The sequence below is a fragment of the Pteronotus mesoamericanus genome, unplaced genomic scaffold (genome assembly GCF_021234165.1).
Source record: "Pteronotus mesoamericanus isolate MK-2021 breed Mesoamerican mustached bat unplaced genomic scaffold, CSHL_Meso_final contig_105, whole genome shotgun sequence".
NCBI lineage: Eukaryota > Metazoa > Chordata > Mammalia > Chiroptera > Mormoopidae > Pteronotus > Pteronotus mesoamericanus.
This window is the reverse complement of record NW_026555006.1, coordinates 14,126,466-14,148,961: the sequence shown is the minus strand read 5'-3', so window position 1 is coordinate 14,148,961 and position 22,496 is coordinate 14,126,466. Positions and strand designations below refer to the sequence as shown.

The 22,496-nt window shown below is 42.8% G+C and overlaps 1 protein-coding gene across 1 annotated transcript in view; it reads right to left on the bottom strand.

The window, feature by feature from the left end:
* Positions 1–491: 491 nt before the first annotated feature.
* Positions 492–22,496, bottom strand: part of CACHD1 (cache domain containing 1) — a 205,165-nt gene continuing 183,160 nt past the window's right edge. The window contains exons 17-27 of the mRNA XM_054574183.1: positions 22,193–22,315; positions 20,948–21,047; positions 20,743–20,859; positions 18,521–18,681; positions 18,239–18,325; positions 16,983–17,099; positions 15,597–15,748; positions 14,156–14,317; positions 12,796–12,873; positions 12,077–12,178; positions 492–2,304 (exon numbers count right to left, since the gene is read on the bottom strand). Coding sequence (XP_054430158.1) covers positions 2,066–2,304; positions 12,077–12,178; positions 12,796–12,873; positions 14,156–14,317; positions 15,597–15,748; positions 16,983–17,099; positions 18,239–18,325; positions 18,521–18,681; positions 20,743–20,859; positions 20,948–21,047; positions 22,193–22,315 — 1,438 coding nt within the window. The 3' untranslated portion in view covers positions 492–2,065. The remainder of the gene's footprint in view (positions 2,305–12,076; positions 12,179–12,795; positions 12,874–14,155; positions 14,318–15,596; positions 15,749–16,982; positions 17,100–18,238; positions 18,326–18,520; positions 18,682–20,742; positions 20,860–20,947; positions 21,048–22,192; positions 22,316–22,496) is intronic.

Sequence of the window (22,496 nt, the reverse complement as noted above, 5' to 3'; positions counted from 1 at the left end):
GGTACAAATTCAATTGTTTCCCCTTTAAAGTTCAGGATAAGGGAGTTTACTTATCACAAAATACATTTCTGTTGCTACAGCTGAGTAGGCTGTAACATTTTTTATTTTTAAGCTCTAAGTTTTATGATTACTTTCTTGAAAACACCAAGACCCCCACTACCTCTCATCGAGAAGCTAGAGTCATAACACAAAGGTTCTGATTAACTTTAGAAAAAACCCCAGTAAACCATGGAGAGGTTTGATTTTCTGGGAAGACAGGAAAGTCATTCTCTCCAGCGGTTAGAGAATAACCATTTATTCATTATTAATGACACAACTTTAGATGTTCAGGGAGGGGAGCTATGTCCCACACACTTTAAAATATTTGCTTTTATTTTTTTCCCATTACATTTTAGAATGGCTTTGCATATTCAAGATGGTCAAGAAGCCCCTGAAGTTGACTCCAGCTTTAATAGGAGGCCCACTTTCAGGTTGGCAACTGATCTGCTAGGTTACAAAGTGAACGTTATTTGCCCTGAGGCACAAGCAGTGGTATATTAACAAATCACTATAACCACTAAGACTGTCCATTCATACAGTTTATTCCACTAGACTGCAATTTTATATACAGGACAAAGGGGTTTCCTGATAGCACACATAGTTTACTTCCTGTACTGCTGAAGAACCATTTATTTTTTACATTATATCATAATACCCTATCATTAAAACATTATTCAGTGAATTTTTTCCAACTACATATAAATGGAGATTTACCACACACACGGTGCAAGAATATCTTTATAACATATTGGAATCACAACATGTGAATCTAAAATACATCACTGTAATTAGAACACTACTTTAAAATTACAATGCCATGTTATATTAGCCCAATTTGATTAATCTCTGTATACATCACAAAGCAGTTTGGTGGATAACTTCTTGGATGACTGGCAGCAGCTTTGATCTATGATTTCAAAAGAAATCTTTAACACACAATCAAAATTCTGAATTTTAAAAACTTCCTTTGTGTATTCAATATTCTCAGACTCAAAATGGGGTATTTTCAAATTTCTAGTCTCTGAAACATGGAGAATAAATGCAACTCTCCCTTAGCTGAGAGGCTGGGGTTGTAATATTAGGTTTCGTAGAAACCTAGGAAAAGCATTGTGTGGGGAGTGGGAATGTGTTAAAAAGAAACAAAATTTCTTTAAAAACTTCTTGGGTTTCTCTGCCCTTCCCCATCTCTGTCGAACACAGAGAAAGAATACTGTACTGCATTTCAAATACAGGTGTGTTTCCATGAAATCATGTTCTAAAGAAAATGTATGTAAACAAGTCAGAGAGAGACATTTCTTCATTTTCCCATTTTGTGGAGCGGGGCAGTGGGATGTTACCAATTAAATAACAAATAGAACTCCTTAGTCAAAGAACCACTTCTTTACACACAAAATAGCTCGGGATAATTGCTGAAAATTTCTCATGTTTCCTCTTCTTTTCCCCAAAGTTTGAGAATGTTTGAAAGTTCAATAAATAGTAGAAAAATAATCCTTTACTTAGAAATATTGAGATGCATCATTTAGAGCTTAACATGAGTTCCATACAGCAATCGTGGTATCTAGGTACCGCTAAGAAACAAAGTGAAATCTTCAAAGCACACATTTCTACCCGGACGTGCCACATCTGCAGTTGAGCACATTTCTCTCCCTTCCAGTTAAGGAGAGCCGGATGTTTCTGGCTCCTTGGGACATTCCTCTGGCTCAGCATAATGAAGGTTCCCAATGTTTCATTTATAGGTTTCGTCTCTATGTTTGGAGATTTGCCTTCTGTTCCATTCCGTTAGGATCATGGCAGGTTCATTGATCAGGTTAATTTCCCCTCCATTCCAGAACCAGCCTGGCATCTTCCCCAGTGTGATTTTGTTGTTTCTCTCGTTGTCAAACATATTAACAGGCAGGAAAGAGTTAAACCACCCTGGACAAAGCCGAAACACAAGGGGTTTCTTGTGGATTTCATGCTGGTTCTTCTTCCTCTAGAATGCTCTGTCTCTCCCAGATCCCGCCTTCTCACAGAGGTGAGGGGACTGTTAGCATTCGGCATCCACAGTGTGAACTGTCACGGCCGCCTGTAGGTGGTGGCTGTGATGGAGCGTGGGGTGGTGTAAGCGGTAGTGGTGGAACTTGTTACTTAGTAGGGCTGCGGTCTGAGGCGGGGTGTCTAGGTCCAAGTCCTCATCGTGGTTCCCCACGTCCACCCCTGCTGACAAAGGGTCATTGTTGCATGGAGGGTTTTCACTGTCTTCTTGTGGGCTCATGGTACTGTAGCCTAGAAAATGAACAAAACAAGTCAGTCACCGAGAGCCTCCACACGCAGGGAGGAGATGTCACGTAAGATTTCTAGGGCAGCAGGAGGTGTTCCTACCGTTGTGCTACCTGGATGCAAATGCTTGCAGGTTCTCATCGGATGGTGAAGTAACTTACTTTTAAAGAGATCTTTTGTTGACTGTTTCTTTCTTAGAACAATTACATGAGAAATACCTAATCATTTCAGACAACTGAAAAGGCTAGATAAGGAAAAAACATATTCAAGAACCTTTTCCTTAAACGAACAAACTAAAATCTAAAATTATGTCATGATCCATCCAATCCATAGATAATCACCAGTGACATTTGGAGAACTCTCCTCCTACGCTTTTCCCTGAGATAAGATGAACACTATTTTTTATTTTAAAGGAAAGAAAAAGGCAGCTTCAAGAAGACCCTAACAGGAATCAGATCAGTTGGGGGCTTGTGGACAAAGCTGGGCTTCAAAACGTTTGAATGTGATGATGCAACAGTAAGAAGAAACTACCACTGTTGCCTGCCCACATGCTCCGTGGCAGGCACTGATGTCATGCAACTCCCGCACACCGAAGACGGAGGCACAGGTGAACAGGGCTCGCCTCCTCACACCACCACATCGAAATTACAACTCAACTACAGAACAACCATCACGCAGAACCACCAAAAATTGAGCTGAATGGAAGTCCCAGAAGTACAGAATTAAAGAAGCGAGTACAATGTGGCTGGTAGGAAGTGCCAAGACATGGAACGGGCTGGTTCCAACTCACATGTGGCAGATAAAAATAAGGGTATCTCAGGAGCAAAGGATCCCAGGCCCACATGAGGCCCCCCAGCAGCGGGTTCCAGCACCAGGAAGAGAAGTTGCCATAACTTCTGGCTGTAAAAAGCAGTGGGGGTTCAGGTTGTGGAAGATAGAAATGGCTGGACTCCCTGGCAGTTCCTTCTAAAGGCCTGTGTACAGGTTTAGACTTACTCAGGCTCACTGCGTCTGAGCTCCAGGGTCAGGGAGCAGCAGACTGTGAGGCATCAGAAACATACGGAGAGGAACTGAATTGTCCAGCATCAGAGTGAGAGCTGGGTGGCAGCTTTCACCCAGAAAGAAGTGCTAGTAGAGGCCACGGTTCCTTTTCTGAGTCCTCCTCCCATAAAGCCATAGAGCCATAGAGCCAGGAGGCGGGAGCCACATCTGAGACTCCATCAACATGGCTCACACTGTTTGTTCCACGCCGGGGATTCCCTAAGGCCCTGACCCACCCAATCTGCTTCCAGTGGTTTTTCCATATGAATGACTTATCTTGGCTCATGCTTTAGATTTTCTTAGATTATATCAAACATCCAGCATCTGGCTTCAGCAAGCCCTGTATCTCTTACTAAGTTGCCATGGACCCAGCACTAGCAGCCCCGGCCTTGGTTCATAGCCGGGCACCTCCAAGACCAGCACAAATAGAAGCCATCTGCAGATTGCTTTGTAGCTTATGCTGGGTGACCCCAGACAGAACATAGGCAGTAGCTGACCTTGGATGTGCCAACAGCAATCAAGGCTCAATTACAGCAGGACGGTACACACAGAGCACACAGTGACTGTGCCTTGAATACCCAGCTTGGGTAAAAGGGGAGGCTGTGCCACTGGACCCTATAGGACACCTACTATATTAGGGCACTCTACCAAGCCTCGGAGACATAGCAGCTCTACATAATACATAGAAACAAACACAAGGAGGCTGGCAAAATGAGGAGACAAAGAAACATGGCCCAAATGAAAGAATAGAACAAAACTCTAGAAAAAGAACTAAACAAAATGGAGAAAAGCAATCAATCAGATGCAGTGTTCAAAATGCTGTTTATAAGGATGCACAAGGAGCTTAGAGAGGACCTCAACAACATAAAAAAGATGTAGTCAGAAATGAAGGATACACTAAGTGAAATAAAGAACAATATACAGGGAATCAACAGTAGAACGGATAAAGCTGAGAATCACACCAGCTATTTGAAATATAAAGAAGCAAAAAAAACCAAAAACCAAAACAAAACAATCAGAAAAGCAAGAAGAAAAAAGAATCCAAAAAAATTGAGGATAGCATAAGAAGTCTCTGGGACAACTTTAAGTATACCAACATTTGCATTAAGGGGATGCCAGAAGGAGAAGGGAGGTGGAGAGAGCGAGGGAGCACACGAGTGCAAGAAATTGGAAACCTATTTGAGAAAATAATAAAACTTCCCCAACTTGGTTAAGGAAAGAGACACACAACTCTAAGAAGTGCAGAGAATCCCAAACAAGATGAACTCAAAGAAGCCCACCACAAGACACATCATAATTAAAATGCCAAGGTTAAAGACAATCAGAGAATCTTAAAAGCAGCAAGAGAAAAGCAGTTAGTTACCTACAAGACAGCCCCCATAAGACCATCTGCTGATTCCTCAAAAGAAACTTTGCAGGCTAGAAGGGATTAGCAAGACCTATTCAAAGTGATGAAAAGCAAGGACCTACAACTAAGATTACTCAGTCCAGCAAAGATGTCATTTAGAATCAAAGAACAGATAAAGAGCTTCCCAGACAAAAAAAAACAAAACCCAAAACTAAAGGAGTTCATCATCACCAAACCAGCATAATATGAAATGTTAAAGGGTCTTCTTTAAGAATAAGATCAAAAATATGAACAATAAAATGGCAACAAATACATTATCTACCAGCAACTGAACCTAAAACACAGAATAAATAAACAAGCAGACCAGAAACAGAATCATAGATATACAGAGAATGTTTTGATGGTTGCCAGATAAAAAGGGGACCGGAGGCGCATGGGCAAAAAAGGTGATGGGATTAAGAAGTACAAATGGGCTGTTACAGAACAGTCATGGGAATGTGAAACACAGCATAGGAGATAGAGTAGCCAAGAACACATACGGATGAGCACATGGGGAGGGACAACAGTGTGGGGGCTGCCTCAGGGGTGGGTGTGGGGTGAGCTGAGTGGAGGAGGCCTAAGAGGAAAAACTGGGACAACTGTAAAAGCATAACCAATAAAGTATAATTAAAGAAAAATTCCTGCATACCAACATGGCATGCATTTTAATACCCATTTTACAGGTGAGGGACGCGCTGTTCAGTGAGGTTAATGAATCTGCCTGAAGTACCCAAACCTAGTGAAACACCAACTCCACATACACCCACAGCAACTAGCAAAGGAATCAACTGTTCCCTGTGAGAGCTGCCTCACTGTATTTAAAGATTAATTTCTTTTGGTATTCTAAGTAATACATGTTTCAAGAGAAAATGCCCTTGTTGATCAAAGGATTCCATTCCAAGAACCCTGGCATGTTTTTAAATATTGCAAAAATCCCCTTTAACATTTTTGAGAAGTGACAGCTCATTAATATTTCCGCTGCATCTACAGTTAGCATCAGTCAGCACTCACCCATGGGTTGTGCTAGTCACATTTGTGGCTGCAGAACTGACGTGCTTGCATACAGCCGAGCAGGAATAGCTGGTGGTTGAAAATGTGTGCTTTGTGCAAAAATGATAAAGGCAATTCTCTGTTCTCAATGAAGCATTTCCCAAATGTCAGAATTAGTTAAGCCAGTCCAATGTAACAAATATTTACTGGGCACCTGCTATGTATGACACCATGCAGGTCACTGCAGGGGACACCGAGATGAAAACCTGGACCTTGTACAAGGAGCTGAAAAGCTAGTGCTTGAGGAATATAAAAAAGTATAAACGTAGCTAACTACAATTATTCATTTATTGAAGACCACTATGGGGCTGGAGGGGAGACTACAAATCACGAATAAGAGACGTCTCTTTTCCTTAAGGATTTCACAACCAAGTATGAGACAGATATTCATGAAGCTAGGCTTACTCTCATGCAGATGATAATAAGTGCTATAATTGAGGTATAATTAAATTCAAAACGGAATAACTACTTCTGGCTGGGGGAATGAGAAAGTATCACAGAAGAACTCATATTTTAGTTGGTCTTAAAGGGATGGGTAGGGGTGTGGTAAGTGGGTATGAGCAAAAGCGCAGGTGCGCACAGCCACGGAGGGGCGGACGCCGAAGGCCTCGCCGGTACCATGTGGCCGGGATGAGTGCCGGCAGGAGGCTGGAGAACAGGGCAGGTGGGAGGTGGAAAGGAGAGTTAAAAGCAGCTCCTAAAGGCCATGCCAAAGCTTAGAAATGAAGAGGCAATACAAGGTTTTGTAAAGACTCCTCCCCTGAAATATGACATAATCATTTCCATGTTTTAAAGAGTTCTGATGGCAGCCTGAACGATGACTATAAAATGAGAGAGGGGCAGTTAGAAGGTTATTGCAACAGACAGATGAGAGATAAAGAGTTAAAACTAGGGGTATGGAATCGGACAGATTTAAAAAGTATCTTAGGGGTGGAAACAGCAGAAGTTGGTAAGTAAGTAGGTGTAGGGCACGGTGGGGTGAAGGGTAATTAGAGGGCACTGTGACTTTGAGTCAGGATGATAACAAAGGATGACTCGAAGATTCTGAGTCAGGGAAGAAGATGAATTTTGTTTTTGTACACCCTGATTTTCAGAGTCTGTGAGTCACAAAAGTGGAGCTAACACAGGTGCTCATACAGAGGCAGACCAAAAGGTACTCCAAGGAAGGATACTTGAGGAGGGGACACTTCCAGGGACCCTCATGGGACAGGAGGAATTTATTAGGAAAAGAAATGGGTGGAGGAAAGGTGCCCCAGGCAGGGCGATGAGCATATGCAGAGAGCGAGCAGCCTGAAAGGTCCCAGTGGCTCGGTGAATGCTGAGCAGCTTGGTGTGTGGGAGAGGAGGGCGTGGGAGACGTGGCTGGACTGGGAGGCAGGGCTGGATCAACAAGGTTGGTTGAAGCTATTGTACGAGTCAGGATTTAGTAATGGGCCAAGGGAGGCAAATGGCAAAGACATATTTTGTGCTTTAAGGTGATCCCTTGTGGCAGTGAGGAGGCTGGAGAGAAGAAAAGAGGGATCAGAGGCTCAGAAGGCAGGGGCTGGTCCATCAGCCGGAGACGGCGAGGTCACAGGTGGGACAGGGACAGCTATGGGTTTAAGAGACAGTTCGAGTGCAGAGAGGGCTGGATTTGGTGACTAATGGACTTGCCTGGTGCATATGACAAGAGTTGACATCCTCGGATAAGGTCAATTTTTCTAGGTTTAGAGGCAGAGGAAATTGCGATGCCTCCACCACAAGACTAAGAGACCAGGAGCCAGAACAGGTTTCACAGGCTGGCAGTACTGCGTCTAGAATATAAGACTGGCTGCTAGGCTCTAAAACCACAGTTACAAAGTGCTACACATACTCAAACCACCATATGCTCTACATATAAGAGACTAAAGTGGGAAACATGGTTTTAGTAAAAGTACAATGTCATGTTGATTATTTTTGGCCAACCTTTGAAGGTAGGTTGTCTTCATCTCTCCTCCAAATACCCCTGGGTAGCCTCCTGTCTCTGCTCATTTATATACACCCACAGTAACTGATCACTCATTTTCACATTCGTGATATAAAAATTCACAGTGGGCCATCTGCCTGGCTCACCTCCCCACCTCTCGTCTTGCTATTGTGCTTCATGCTTCAGTTTGAGGGTTTTCTCCTGGAAGCATTCCCAACCAATGCCCCAACCCCCAGACCGGTGCCCCCTCCGTGAGTTTAAACAGCATTCTGTGCACATCTCTGTCTTAGATTTTACTATATTATAATAAAATATAGGGATGTCTTGTCCATTAACAAATTCTTTCTTAAAAAAACACAGGGACTTATTTATCTTTGTACTAATCAATGCGATGACTCACACAAAGCAGGCACTTAATTAAAAAAAATCACATAATCCCCAAGCAAAGGCATCAATAAATTTTTCGCAAAGTTATCTGTGGTGACATTTACCAGTCTCATCTAACAATGAAGACAACCTAAGATTCACTGGGACCTGCACAGGGGTTCTGACTTAGGGTGCAGGGGTGCTCTGAGCTGGACTCGTCACAGACCCAGGGTGGTGGTGATGGTATAGCTGTCCTGAGGCAACCTGGGGGCACCCCCGTTTTTCCCAGTGCCTTCTGATGAGAACCCCAGCAGAGGCCCTTCCAAAGTGAACCCCTCACTATGGGGTCATTCTATTTAATTTGCTCAATCCCTCTGTAACTTACTCAGGCCTTCCCTTATCTCAGTAATGGATGAAAATCTGAAAGAAGGGAGTAGCAAGTTATGGAGAAGCAGAAGCAAGCCAAACACATACTCCCACTTAACAGGTTAATTGTTTACTCAGTGCCATGCAGTTCTGTCGAACACTGGGGACAGTGATGAATAAGACAGACTCTGTCGCTGACTCATGGAGGAGGAAGCACTATTCAAAACACAAAGGATATTTACAAGTACTTTCAAAGGAAAATTTTCTTTACTGTCCAAAAATATATGCAGAAAAATATCTGCAAAGACAATCTCAACCAAGAAACAGGCCTCAGAAAGGAGGTCAGGTGTCCATTAATAGAAGGGTCAAGGTTAGACTTCGGATCTTTGGAAGTCAGCTTATAATTCAGCTGATGATTCCTAAGAAACCTCTCTTGATGGTTAGGGATGTAAGGGCTCTCTGGGGACTACTCACCACCTTGTGGTCACAGAGAGTAACTGCAGGACAATATCTGCACCTCTAGAAATGGTCTCCTGTTGCACTATGCAGTGTTTGACCAGGTTTTCAAGGTTCGGCATGGCCTATTCAATCTTCTGGAATTGGATTCACTATGGGAAAATTGCCCCCTTACAAAGAAAAAAATATTGCTTCATATATGTATGCATAAAGTTTCTAATGAGATGGTAACCAAAAATAAGGAACAAATATATATTGGTAGTTTTTAAGTTAAAAATAAATCAGTGGATGGTTAGATAGAACATGGTATTTTCAAGAGAAATAATGGGCAAAGTAGATATAGAATTAAAAGCATAGATAGGTAGTAACTGTTTTTAACCTGTCATGACAGAGTTAACGGTCAAGGCTGACAACAATCATTCTGCGTGGTCTTAGAATACTGACAGAGATGATTCTACTTTTGAAAAACCATTCTTATTTTGATCAAAGTTCTTTTTAACGGACAAAGATTAAAATTAGATTCTTTTGAAATACAAAACTCTCTTGGCCACATTAAATATTTCTAAATAAAAAACTGCTGCCTGGCAACTTTTAATTTTAATTCTAGGAATATCACAAGTCTGAACCATACCACAAAAGTCTAGTGTGTTTGGTATTTATATATTTATCTATGCTACGCCTTTGAGTTTCCTTCTGTGTATCAGATCCCAAAACTTTTGTGGAAATATGCTGAGTAGCAAAGAACCCCAGCCCTCTGATGGCTCCAGTTCCAGGGCCAGCAGATGCCACTCCCCCGGGCCTGCCTCGAAGTCCCTGCAGATGAAGGAGGACTATCTCCCCACTGCCTTTGTTCCACTCCTTTCAGGAAGCTGTCACATTCAGCCTTTTATCAGTCTCAGGAACACATGCACTCATTTCCTGTTTCCTCCTAGACTGTAAATTCCTTGAGGGCAGAGTGGGGATGGAGGTGGGGAGGTCCTCCCCACAACCCTTCTGGGGAGGAATTTCTAATCCTGTTGCAGCAATTAGGACACTGAGGTCCAAAGAAGCTTCGCTAAGGTCTCATAGCTTGTAAGGAGAGGTGAGATTCCAAGTGAGCTCTGTTTGACCCTCTCCCATAAACCGATGAGCCTCGGCCTCCCGTAAATGACTCCTCCCTTTCTGCAGTTCCCTCCCCTGTGCCTAGCAAATAGCAGATGACAATAGTCACCATAGAGGAAAGCACACAGGTGAGCAAGACGTGTGCTGACAAAACAATTAGATTAGGTCCTCGTTTTAATGTGTACACGCGGCTCATCCTCTAGGCATGACAGGGACATTCACTCGAGGCCACCAATTTTAGTGACCCACCATAAGGGTTCAGGGAAATGACAACATGCAGTTAAGTGCTATTGATTTTGTAGTGCATCTGGAATCATGTGGAATGTTAATGTCTTCACTCCTTTTAATGTTGCATTCTGTCTGTACGAGAAACTATTTTTTATTCCTTGGGGATAACAGGGATCCAATTATTGAGAAAAATGAAAGAAACCAAGCCCTTAGCTAGATTCCTTGGCTTTCAGATACTGACACTGCATTATTCCTTTTATCTAAGCTGTTGCTTCATATGCCATTTTACTAAGACAATGGGAGAGCTAATGGAACACTGTCACCGTCACTCAGAATTTCAATGTCACTCAGAATTCCAATTTCACATTGAAGCAATTTCTACTGGGGGAGAAAGAAGGGTAGGTAGAAGGAGGAGGCAAGGGAAGGAGAGGGGTAGGGAGAGAGGGAGGGAGGGGGGAGGGAGGAAGGAGAGAGGGGTGGGAGGGAGAGAGAAAGGACTCAGTATTTCTGCTGAATAAGAAATTATTTCTGTTGAACTGTAGTAGCCTCAAACCTGTTTTATTATTCAAAGGAGAAGAGGCACAGAACTGCCTGGCAGAATGCATTTATGAATGTTCAAAGGTTTTTAGGGAAAAAAGGCAGAAAGTCAAAGAAACTGGAAAAAAAAATTGACTCCCCACAGAAACCCAACATTTCTATTTAGTTGATGAGAACAATGTCATTCAAAGCTCAAATTAACAGTCTCTAATTTACAATCAGAGCTTTAGCTTCTATTTTCCAAAGGGAGTCTGAATACCTGGCTTTCTTGTAAAAGGCCACATTGGCTGCTTTGACGAATATCCACTCCTGCATTTTTTAGCACAGGTGTGGGAGCACTGTTTGAAGACATGTTTTTTTCTTTTCCTTTTCAGGGTAGATGTGGAGAAAGCAGAGTCAAAGGCATAAATGCATTATTTATGGAGTAAAACAAACCCCGGATTCTGAGAAGAAAATATTCCTAGAAAATTAAACAGCTCTATGAAAAATAAAAAGATTTTACAATTACAGGTGAGGCCCTACCCCTCCTGTTATGCTTCTGTGGAACTGAGGCAGTGCTGTAACTGCTGTTTCCTGTGACAAGCTATGGGGACGCTGGGAGGGTGAGCAGCGAAGTGGTGGCCATGTCTTTGGTACAGCACATGGATTTTGTAATTTGTAGTTCATTTGGCCCTCAGCACCTTTTCACAATTCACTCTGGGGCCTCCTGAGCATCCCACAGGAGCTTTATACAACTCCGTGACTGTACACACTAGTCCCGTCGCCCCCAACTTTCTTTCCTCATCCTTCAAGGCCCAGTGCAAATTTGTGTCTTCAATGGAACTCTCCCCGAGCCAGCCAGGCAAGGCTGGAGGGCAGGGAGGGGAATGCCAGAGGACGGCAATGACTCTGGCCATGTCTCAAAAGTACATGCCCGGGACAGCCCTTGATGTCGCTCGTGTTTGCCAGCTAACAACACTGGAGAGCAGGACCTGTGAGGCTGTTGAGTTCCTGGGAATCAAGCAGGGTGGTAAGCAGGTTTCATTTAGACCATCTGAATCCTTTATTCATGGAGAAAACCTAGGAAGCCATCTGTGTGCCCAGAGGTCATCTCGCTGACACCCAGGAGTGCTGAGACAGGCAGAACCACCCTTGAGCTCTTATAAAAGGGTCATGTTGGAATGTGTCTTTTTGGAAAACTGTGTCAAGATAATTTACTTGAGCACAGAGCAGAAGAGAGAGAGAAGAGTGGGTATGAGCACTGGCCCACAGGAGTCCACCGGGTTCCTCAGGCCCCTCCCATGCAGGGAGCTAGATCTTACCATGATCACTTTCTGTTCCCGATCGACCCCAGTAGCGACGCCTCCTTTCTGGACTGTGGGCGTGTCGTTCGATGACTGCGGCTATAAATCGCGTATTGCTGACTGTGGAAGGCAAGGATGGTTAGTTACTCTTATGCCAGTATCCTAATTGTATCAAGTACCTTTTCTCTGAGCAGGCTCACTCACACATTGGGGTTATTCTTTGGAGAGCTAGAATATGTAGCTTTTTAAAAATTCTGAGGATTAAGGGAGTTGGGGCAGGGAGAGGTCCCTAATTACCTATCTCCAATGTGCATCAAGAAGATGTGCTCCAAGTAGTTGAAGGCTAAGGTACGTCAACAGTAATGGAAATCTGTTTTGATAAAGAAATTTTCCTTTCGCCCTGAGTTTGTATCCATTAGTTTAGGGATTAAAAAAATGCTTACTTGATGGTTCCTTTCTAAAGTATTATGCTGGACAGGAGGAGGAATAGAAAAAAATGAAAGGGTGAGGTATCTTAGACCAGAGCGCTGAATTCAAATAACATTGTGAAATCTTTTGAGATTTTCTAAAACAAAGTAAACACCTACACTTATTCCTAATGAAAAGAGGGGGGAAAGGACCCCATCATGTCAAAGCTCCTTAAACTTTAATACAAGCCAAAAGGATATAAAAAGGAATATTTATTCTGGATTAGCCTCCTGCTGACACTTCCGCAGTGAGGCAGCTCGAATACTCACTGATGCCTCTGTCTTCATGGCTGTCATCGTCCCTTTCATCTCTGTCATTCTCCAGGTTGGACATACGCACTGACATTTCTACCCATCATTAAAAAGAGAGAAACATGACTATTTAATCAAACAAAATCAACTACTTGAAACCCTGCACAGTGCTCCTCTGATGGCTGGGTGACAGCATCCCATCATGAATGAATCCTGTCTTGGGAAAGAATGAACTGATAGCCCATCCTTTTTTCTTTTATTTCTCTCTCTCTCTCTCTCTCTCTCTCTCTCTCTCTCTCTCTCTCTCTCTTTCTTTTTAAACAGAGGAGAGAGCAGGAATCACAAGAGAGAGAACAGGGGAACAGTCAAACCTGACATTGATTTCTGAAGAAAGAGGAGGAAAGAAGTTGGTATATAAACAATTCTGCTAAAGTACCCGAAACAGAAGGCAGGGGACTCAAACCACAGCTGGCTGTTGCTACAATGGTTATTACGCAACCTTATAAAAGGTCAGGCATCAGTGAACACTGGCTGGCAGACATCCTCAATATAACCAAGGCTTACCAAGGGGAAAGGGCTTTGTGATTAACCCTGCTGTTAAATCAGGCAGCGTTATCCCATGATCCCCCCCCCATAAGGAATGCGGCCAGAGTGAAACATGACGACATCACCTGTCTATACTGCTACACAGGTGAGCTCAATGGCTCCTGGCTTAGGTCAGGAGGAATGCTGAGTCAGATGCACCTCCACACAGCTCAGGTTAGCGCACCCCTGGGGGCTTTTAAGAAGGAGGGAGATTTTGTCCCTTGCAAAGGAACAGAGAGACCACATTCAGCTTTTGGTATGGAAACCATGATTGCAGAGTAATCATTTTGTACCTGGCTTCATTTACCTATCCTGTTTTGAGAGATGTGATTACTCCTTTGAATGTGTGTTTATTCACAACATATAATAAAATACATAGCAACAGCTGCAATAGAATCATTCATGTTCTTGCCAATAGTGACCTGGGGTATATTGGGTTTGCTGGTGTCTTTCGAACAGCAGAGGCAGCACATCTGAGCTGAGTGAGGAAGAGAATTCCTCACTCGGTGTTCCAGCTCCCCAGCTGGCCTTTTCCAGAGGCAGCCTGTGGCGAGCGAATGCTGTGTAAGAAGAGACTCAGGAATTTCCTGGGGAATCAAAAGGGGCTAAAGGAGGAAAGCAGGCTTTGGGGGCTTCTGGATCCAATCTGCAGAGGCTGAAATGCAGCACAGTTCTCATAACTGCCGAGAGGCTCCCCCGACTGGCCACCAGGCCCTCAGCCTCGGAACGCCTCAGGAAGGGGGCTGAGGGGGGCTGCCTGCCGGAGGGGCTTTGAGGTGCGTTTCTAGCTCACCTTGGGCAGCCAGAGGAGACATATGCTGATGACTGCGGCGGTGAATTTGGTGGCGGTAGGCGTACACAGCAAGGACCAGGACCATGATGCATCCCATGATGCCTCCAGCCACAGGGCCCACCGGGGCACTTTTAATCATGTTCAGTGTGACCACCTCGTCGCCTTCATGAAAATAAACAGATGTCCCGCGTAAGGATTTCTTCCACAGGGTAGTGGCAGGAGGCGGGGTGGGGGTGAGGTGGGAAGGAATAGAGCGGGGAAGGAATAGAGCGGGGAAGGCGGAGATAAGAAGAGCTGCTTTAGGCTGTGAATTCCTCAAAGACCCACCGGAACATGGGAACAGTGGCTTTGGTTAATTCCAGCAATTCTCAAATGAAATGCTAATTGCCCAGTGGAGCAAGAACACAATTAGCAAGACTTGGTAAAACCAGTGAGTAGATGAGAATCACTGAAATAGGCGGGGGCCGGTGCTGGGAGCCCGGTTCCCTGGGAGGCAGGCGACTCTTGGAAGAGAAGTAGAGAGGTGAGGGAACCGGACCAATTTCACAGAAATAAATGGCCCCAGGCATACTCAATATGTGCTAAAAAGATCACATTTCAAAGCTTAAAATGGTGGTCCCTTTAAAACACCATTTGCACTTTTTAAAAAACTGCAGGTGGGCATATTAAGTGACTTTTCAGACCAAGGTCACTTCCACTGTGTGCTAACCTGGTTCAGTAGTAACGTGAGCTCAGGACCCTTTCTCACATCGGGCCTCTTCTACAGGGGGCTGATGGGGGGAGACGTTAATATCCAAGGTATTAACGAAAGGCTTAAATATTTGCCTCACAGGCTAGTGAAGCTTTGGGAGTTTGTGCTGACTCCAGAAAGACACTGAGAAAATCTGACCGTGGGACGCAGGTGGTATTTTTGAGGTCCCTGGGCATGACCCCAGAGGCTTTCTTCCCTACAGTGTCCCCACATCCTAATGCACTCCAGCTGCACTGGGGAGCTCTGGCTTCTGTTGACCCCACAACCCTCAATAATGATTTGTAGCCACAAGACTTCTAGCTCTGCAAAAGGCTGTGAGGGACAGTTGCAGCAGGAAATGGGTGTGCGGCGGTCGCTCCGCCCGTCAGTGGCCCTGTGCTCGGACAGCTGGGACTCACATTCAAACAAACCCTAGGGTTCAGCCACGCGGAGATCAGGCCTGATATTTCTCAGAACAAGCTTTATGGGGATGAATTCCAGGCTTGCAAAATTTGGCAGGACCGATGGCTGTTCAGTCTGCAGGGAGAATCTAGCCAGCTTTGAAGGTAATTATCTGCCTCGGTCTTCTAACGAAAAACTACTGGCAAAGGGATCAGGGGAGGAGAGGGTCATTTTAAGATTTGTCCTAGTATATAGACAGCAAAATGTGTATTCAAGAATCACATTACCACGGGTTCTCAACAGACATACCTATTGCTCCCATGTCATCCACGTAGGGACTTTTGGCTCCCACAATCCCCCCAAAGCATTCTTTCTGGGGTGCACAGTAGGATTTGTCCAGGTGAGTCTTTCCGTCGCTGTCCACCATGCACCATTCGCAGTCCAGCACGCCAAAGCAGTCCCTGCCAGAGAGACGCCGCCGCGTGTTCCAGGAAGCAGTGTCAGGCAGGGGGAGGACGGGGGCTGGGGCATCAGGCAGCACTCAAGAGATCCATTACTTATTCGTGCTGGAACTCCCTGACCATTTGTTTCCTCTCCTTATAAAATGAGAATAGCAGTGATCTGCAAGGGGAGAGCTGCTTTATGTCCCTCAACGACTGGGAAATGAGAAGGATGACACTGCTCTCTGAGTCAAACCATGAAATCCACACGGCAGGGATGAGTGCAGGAAAACTCAATGTTGTCTCAAAAGACCCAATGGCCCCAAAGTTTGTTACACTTTTTGGCCTGACATCCCCGAGTGTATGGTCATTTAAAAAGGAAAAAAAAAAAAAAAAAAAAAAAAAAAAGAAAGGGAGGAAGAAAAAAATGATCATATAATTTTGGGAAATACTCGGCAAGTTAAACAAATTTTCTTTCTGTCCATTTCTTAGAACTTCTCATAAGAGGACTATGGCTCTCGAGAGAATATGCGCAGTGTTTCTCAAACTTAATTGACTCTGGCTTATTCTATAACATCTCAATTTATCTGATGCCATACAATTCCTTTGCCAAAAACTACACCCAAAGTAGAATGGGCTACCCTTCCTACCCATGAACTCTGTCTCATCAAATAGTAACCAGCAGCTATATATACATGATAAATGAATCACCCCACTGCCACCCCTTTAGGTTACCACAGCCACTATTCCCATAATGGCCAGTCCCAAACACCCTAGGGAGGAGGAGGAGAGAGCAGGAGACGTGCAGTTTGCAGTTCTCAGAACTATCTCCTTTCTAAGAAAGAAAACTCATCAGTTTCAGGATAACACACATACAGCTTGACTGCTGGGTTCTGGTTCTGTAGCCTATGAGTTGCTGCCTTGTGCCCTTTCTTCTTCATGCCATGTCCCCTCCCGCATTTATTTTCACATTTTAGCTCAGGAATAACTTTCCCACCCATTTGTAACATGTGGTACAAATGCCAAGTGTCAGTAACAAGTGAAAACTGGACAAGCTTAAACCTGGTGGATAAAAGGCTTATAGATATCAGTTCTGGATCTGAAAAAAAAAATAGATACTACTTTTTAAAACATCAAGAATGGGAATGATAAGTATCAGCTGGAAAAGCTCAGCGAGGTTCCTGGTTACTGTACTTTACTAACTTCTCCCCAAACCGTCATGTTGATGTGAAATTAAGCACTGGGCACGGCTTACCCACTTTCCATCCTCTGGCTGCACCTGCTGTTGACACACTGATGAAGAGCATCTTGCAGGCCAGGGTCAGTGGCTGTGTATGTCACGGGCTCCTGATGGACCTCGCAGCTTGGGTTCCTATTCAGAAGCAAGTCTAGAGGTTAGGACCCTGTATATACCAAGCTCGTCATGGCCCTGGCCCCTATGGTGTCAGACAGATCCGGGTTTGAATCCTGTCCTTGCCACTTAGATATAGAAAGTCTTGGGCCAATCACTTAACTATTCTGAGCTTCAATTTGTTCATCTTTATGTACAAAAAATATCAAAAAATGAGCAAGTCATAGATATTTAACAAAATAGAAATACCTGCAGTCGAAAGTGGCTGTTACCTCCCCTCACTCGCCATTCTAAAGCTTACTTTTCAGAGGTAACCACTGTTAACAGTTTAATGGAGGTCCTTTTAGACATTTCTTTTCTATGCCTAAATAAAAACCATATATAGTTGACCTTTGAACAGCAGAGGTCTGAACTCTGAGAGTCCACCTGTATACACATTTTTTTCAGTAAATACTTGTCTAGGTTTTGATCTGAGGTTGGGAGCCTGCAGATGCAGAGTGTCTTGTTCTGTGCCATTTTATACAGTGTCCTTGAGCTTCTGCAGATTCTGGTAGCTATCGGGGGGCATGGTCCTGGAACCAATCCCCCACATATACTGAGGGACAATTAAACTTTGGGGGAGTCAAAAGTTATGACAGATTTTCAACTGTGTGGGGCATTGCGCCCCCTAACCCATTTTGTTCAGGGGTCCACTGTACTAGCATGCATACACACACACTCTTTCTTTAAAGTTCTGGACAGAAGCCTTACCACAATTTAACTGGTCTTAAAATTTGCCACTAATATCAATAATGCTATGTTATGTGTGAGCATGTGTGTGTATGGAAGATACCTACATATTTATCACAGGGTTAATTTGAAAACTAAGTGGCTAAATGTGCATAAAATATCTAACACATGTTAATGCCTATAATGGTCTCATATTTTTTGTATATAGCACATACACTGTTAATTCTTTCACAGCATTTAAATTTAAAGCTAGAAGTAGACTTCATTTTAAGGCACTATGGAGCTTGAAATCTGGCTCACTGAACAGTTACATCAGTAGAATGAATTATCTTCTTATGTCCTTACCCAAAACAACAAATCTATAAATAAGACTCAGGGTACATATATACTGTAGTACATAGTGTGTGCGTTTGTTGGTTTGTTTTTTTTACCGGTTCTCTGCATTGGTGAGGTTGCCAGTACACTCATTGACCTCTAGAGGGCACTCACAGGGACATTCACATTCGTTTTGTTCCATTCTGAAAAGCAAGAAGAAAGTTACTATGCAGAGGGTCATTAACAAATTGTAAATGCTTCTGTAACTAGGACTTTCCTTTTCTCTAGGGCATACCCAGCACTTTGTTCACTTTGCAGATGCCACTTCAGAATGACTGGCATCAGTTAAAGTATTCAACAGCATGGTAAACAGAGAATATGACCCATCGCATTTTTACCGGTGACAGTTGAGACAGAGCCGGTCCACCATGCTACACGCACAGAAGGCAAGAGAGTCGCACGTTTCATTGACAATGCCGACAAACGCATTGGTTCCCGGGATCCTCGCCAGCCTGTATTTAGAACAGTGGCTACCATGCACAAGGTTCGTCAAATCTCCCTGCAGACAACCGAGGTGTCAGAAATGACAAGACAACAATGCAAAGATGCAGCTTTACCATGGTGAAAACACCCCTCAAGGCTGAAGGTAGCTTACAATAAAACTTTATTTCTGATTACAAAAGTAGTAGAGTCACTATTAAAAAATTAAGAAGATAAACATTACTCATAATCCCATCATAGATAATTTTCATTTAACAATTGTATATGTATCATATATTCTTATATCTATGCTTATAAAAATAAAATTTTCATGGCTATTTTTATAATCTGTTCTTTCCTTTTTAACACATAATAATATGTGATATAATGGAAAAAAATGCAAGAACCAATGAAAGACAGCTTTCTGGTAAGGAACAGTTTGAAATTTACTCAAAGGCAAACCTAAAAAACCAGAAAACGTGCATTTGTCCCCTCCCCCCCCATACAAACATCTGTTCTTTAAAAATTATTTTAAGATAAAAAAGCCTCTTTAAGAGGCCAATGTCCTGCTTCTAGAATATTAAAAAAAATCCAAGAAAGGCATTCTATAACAGGAAAATGTACAAGAAAATGCAAGCCAGTTTCTTGAATTGCCAAATTTGCCACCATATTAGAAAATCAAAGATTCGAAAGTGGCATTGTAACATTCAATATGGTCATTTTTTCCCTTCATTTTTTCCCTTGCATTCACATGCAATAGGCCAATTATTTAAACACATGCTTGTTTCCATGCCAGTATCCCCTTTATGTGCATGGTGAGAATAAGCCTAACTCTCAGAATCATGGCACTGAATGGGTCCTTAAAGGTTTAGATGAGCTTCCCACTGCCCAGACAATGCCCGCCTCTACAATATAAGCAACAGTACAGGCTTTGCATCTCGTTATCTCCAATACCCAGGAACGCGCCAATTCCATTTTGGAATAACTTACACTGTTGAGACATTATTCTAATTCATACAGGGGTGGGCAAAAGTAGGTTTACAGTGTGAGTACAGGAAACAGAGTTTATTCTTGTATTATTCATTAATTACTGTATTATTTTTTTTATATGAATGACTGTAAACCTACTTTTGCCCACTGCTGTATTTCATTAAAATTTGTGTTTCTGAAAAATTCCTACTGGAGTATCCTAGCTTTGTTTCAGGAAATCACTGTACAATGATAGTAGGTACAAAAAGTAATTAGACTTTCACGTGACAGCCTTACCTGGCAGCCTCCCGCTGCTTACACTCAAGTCTCTCAATGTCCCCTGTAAAGAGGACACTTTCTAGAACGACGTGGGGTCTGAACAGAGTAATAATGACTCCTTGTTTTGAACACACTATCATTTTAATATATTCACTTTTAAAATTTTTTATTCCCCCAAACAATTGTTTTTGCAATTGCTTTTTTTGGGGGGGACTTATGTTTAGGATTTTCATTTAACCTATCATATCTTTAGAATTAATTTTTAATTATACATTTAGTGATATGAATACTTATTTTAAATAAAAAGCTTACTTCTTTTAAATAACTTTTTGTTTTGAATGTTAAATACCCATTTTTGTATTCTCCCTGCTAGGATTATTTACAATTTATCTTAAAGACCTTAAGAAAACCCTTAAGATCTTTAACCACGTCCAGGTAAGTTTGCAGTACTTCAAATCACACAGAGTGTTGGCTGAAAAAAAGACAGTTCTTTTGGATGATGCGCATGAGAACTCCTATCTTATAGGGTGGATGATCAAGAACCGACGGAGGGTGACTTTAGGAATTTCGGGAGACTGAGGGATTTCTAGAAGACAGGACGACAGAAACACATGGTGCCACACATACGTATCCAGGAGAGCGGGAGCAGATTTCAGCAGACATTTTGCATCTTGGAGCAAAGAAAACTAAAACAAAATACCAAGTGTGAGAACTTGTGCTTTATATTCCACAACTGTCACACTGGGGAGCTGGACGAAGGTCTTGTCCCATCCTACCATTCTATACTTCTGTTTCAATGAAGCAGCCAAGAGTCAAGTAGACATTAACATTATTCTATTTTTACATTCCATAGGGGAAGGGATAGGAGAGGAGAGTTGAGGAATTAACTTACCACAAGGCTTGTGTTGAATTTATAAAACCTCTGGACTGTTCTGTCACTGAAGCTGTTGCACAAGTTTTTTTTTACAAAGTTGGGGTGGTTCAGGATATCATTTGCTACCAGGGGCTCCTAACAAGGCCAAGCAGAAGACATATGTCACATCATTAATGCGCTGCAGGCAGTTGGAGAATGGAGCTACCAGCTTTGCAACAAATACCTTGTGGGTTATGTGCTGTTGTTCCACAGGTGCGTGTCCTTTGGGGTCAATGAGGGTTGGGTGTGCCACCAGGTAACCCCTGTCCTCCATTATGAAGCACCTGCACCAAAACAAGGGACAACCCTCAGTCATTTGAGCTGTTTTTCTCTGCTTTGAGAGCATGTATCTTGTTAGCCACAAAATAAATTGCATTTACCTCAGGTTCTCAGTAAATGTTCATTGATAAAATGCAGGATAAAATGACAGGTAGACAGGTATACTATTCTTGAGGTGGCGGATCACCTGGTGCTATACAGTTTCAGGTGAGAGAGTTACACCTGCCTCTGAAGTCACCTACATAGCTCATACAGAATGTGGCCACCCAGGCTGAGCAAGATGGACTTGAAGATCTTTGGCAAGGATGTATGAGCAAGAAGTTTATTCTTTATTTTGAGGAGGGAGAGTCTCAAGAGTGGCCTTGAATATTTATAGGCACACAGTTTAAGCAAATCACACCAATTTCTCCTTTGGATGATATACATAAGAGAGGACATTCAGGGATGTACAAAAGTATATTTGATGGGTATATAAAATAAGTGAAGCCAGAACTGTTCTCATCAAGACTACATTTTGCTCTATTTTACTCTACATTCTTCCTAACAATTTGCCATGAATCCTGTATTTCCCTGTTAAGGGCCAATGTGAAATTTAGCAGTGATGTGAAGCATGGGCCATGAGATTGAATAAGAAAGCTATTTTTAAAAGTGGCCCTCATTAAATCAAGGGAATGCCCTTGCCTGGATCAGACATGCTCTTTTGAAACTCAGGCACAAAAGACTCTAGTTGCATGAGCCTCTTTCGGGGGGAACTGTAAAAAGAACAGTCTATGTGCCTGAAACATCTCACAAAGACTTTGGTTGAATAACTAAGTTAACATCAAATGTTCTATCCAGGAATACCTCTGGTATTTCCAGCACCCAAAATATAGGAAACCTCTAATTTCTGACTTCTAAAGAAACAAGAACTTTCAGAGAATTCTGTGCCACCGTTACTCTCCTGGTTATTAGTCAAGTCTGTCTGTCTAAATCACAACTGGTAAGCACCTGAGAAAAATTAAAAACCCCAAAATCTTAATAGAACACCCAGACCGTGGACTCAATTTCTGATCCCGACCTTGACAATGTGGTTGCCATTCAACTAGATATCCGATATCATTTTCCTTGTATTTCTCAGCTAGAAAGGAAATGGTGTCCTTGAAAGGCTTACCTTATTTTGTTGCCACCATCTTGGTTACAAACTGGTAATAAATCCATGAGAACTTTGTAAAAATATCTAAGTGTGAAGTCAATGCCCATCACAGCCACAGTGTGCCCAGAAGACATCTGTGTACTTCATGTGAAAAAAGATAAAAAAGAAGAGGCATGTTTATTTAAAGGTAAAAGCTCTGTTCAATAGTAAGGAGATTGTATGGTATCAGAAATATATGCCTACAGTTCTGTCACACTTTCCACCCCTATAAAAACGAACAACTCAATAACTGAGCTAGCAAAATATGAGGATATGATGAGAG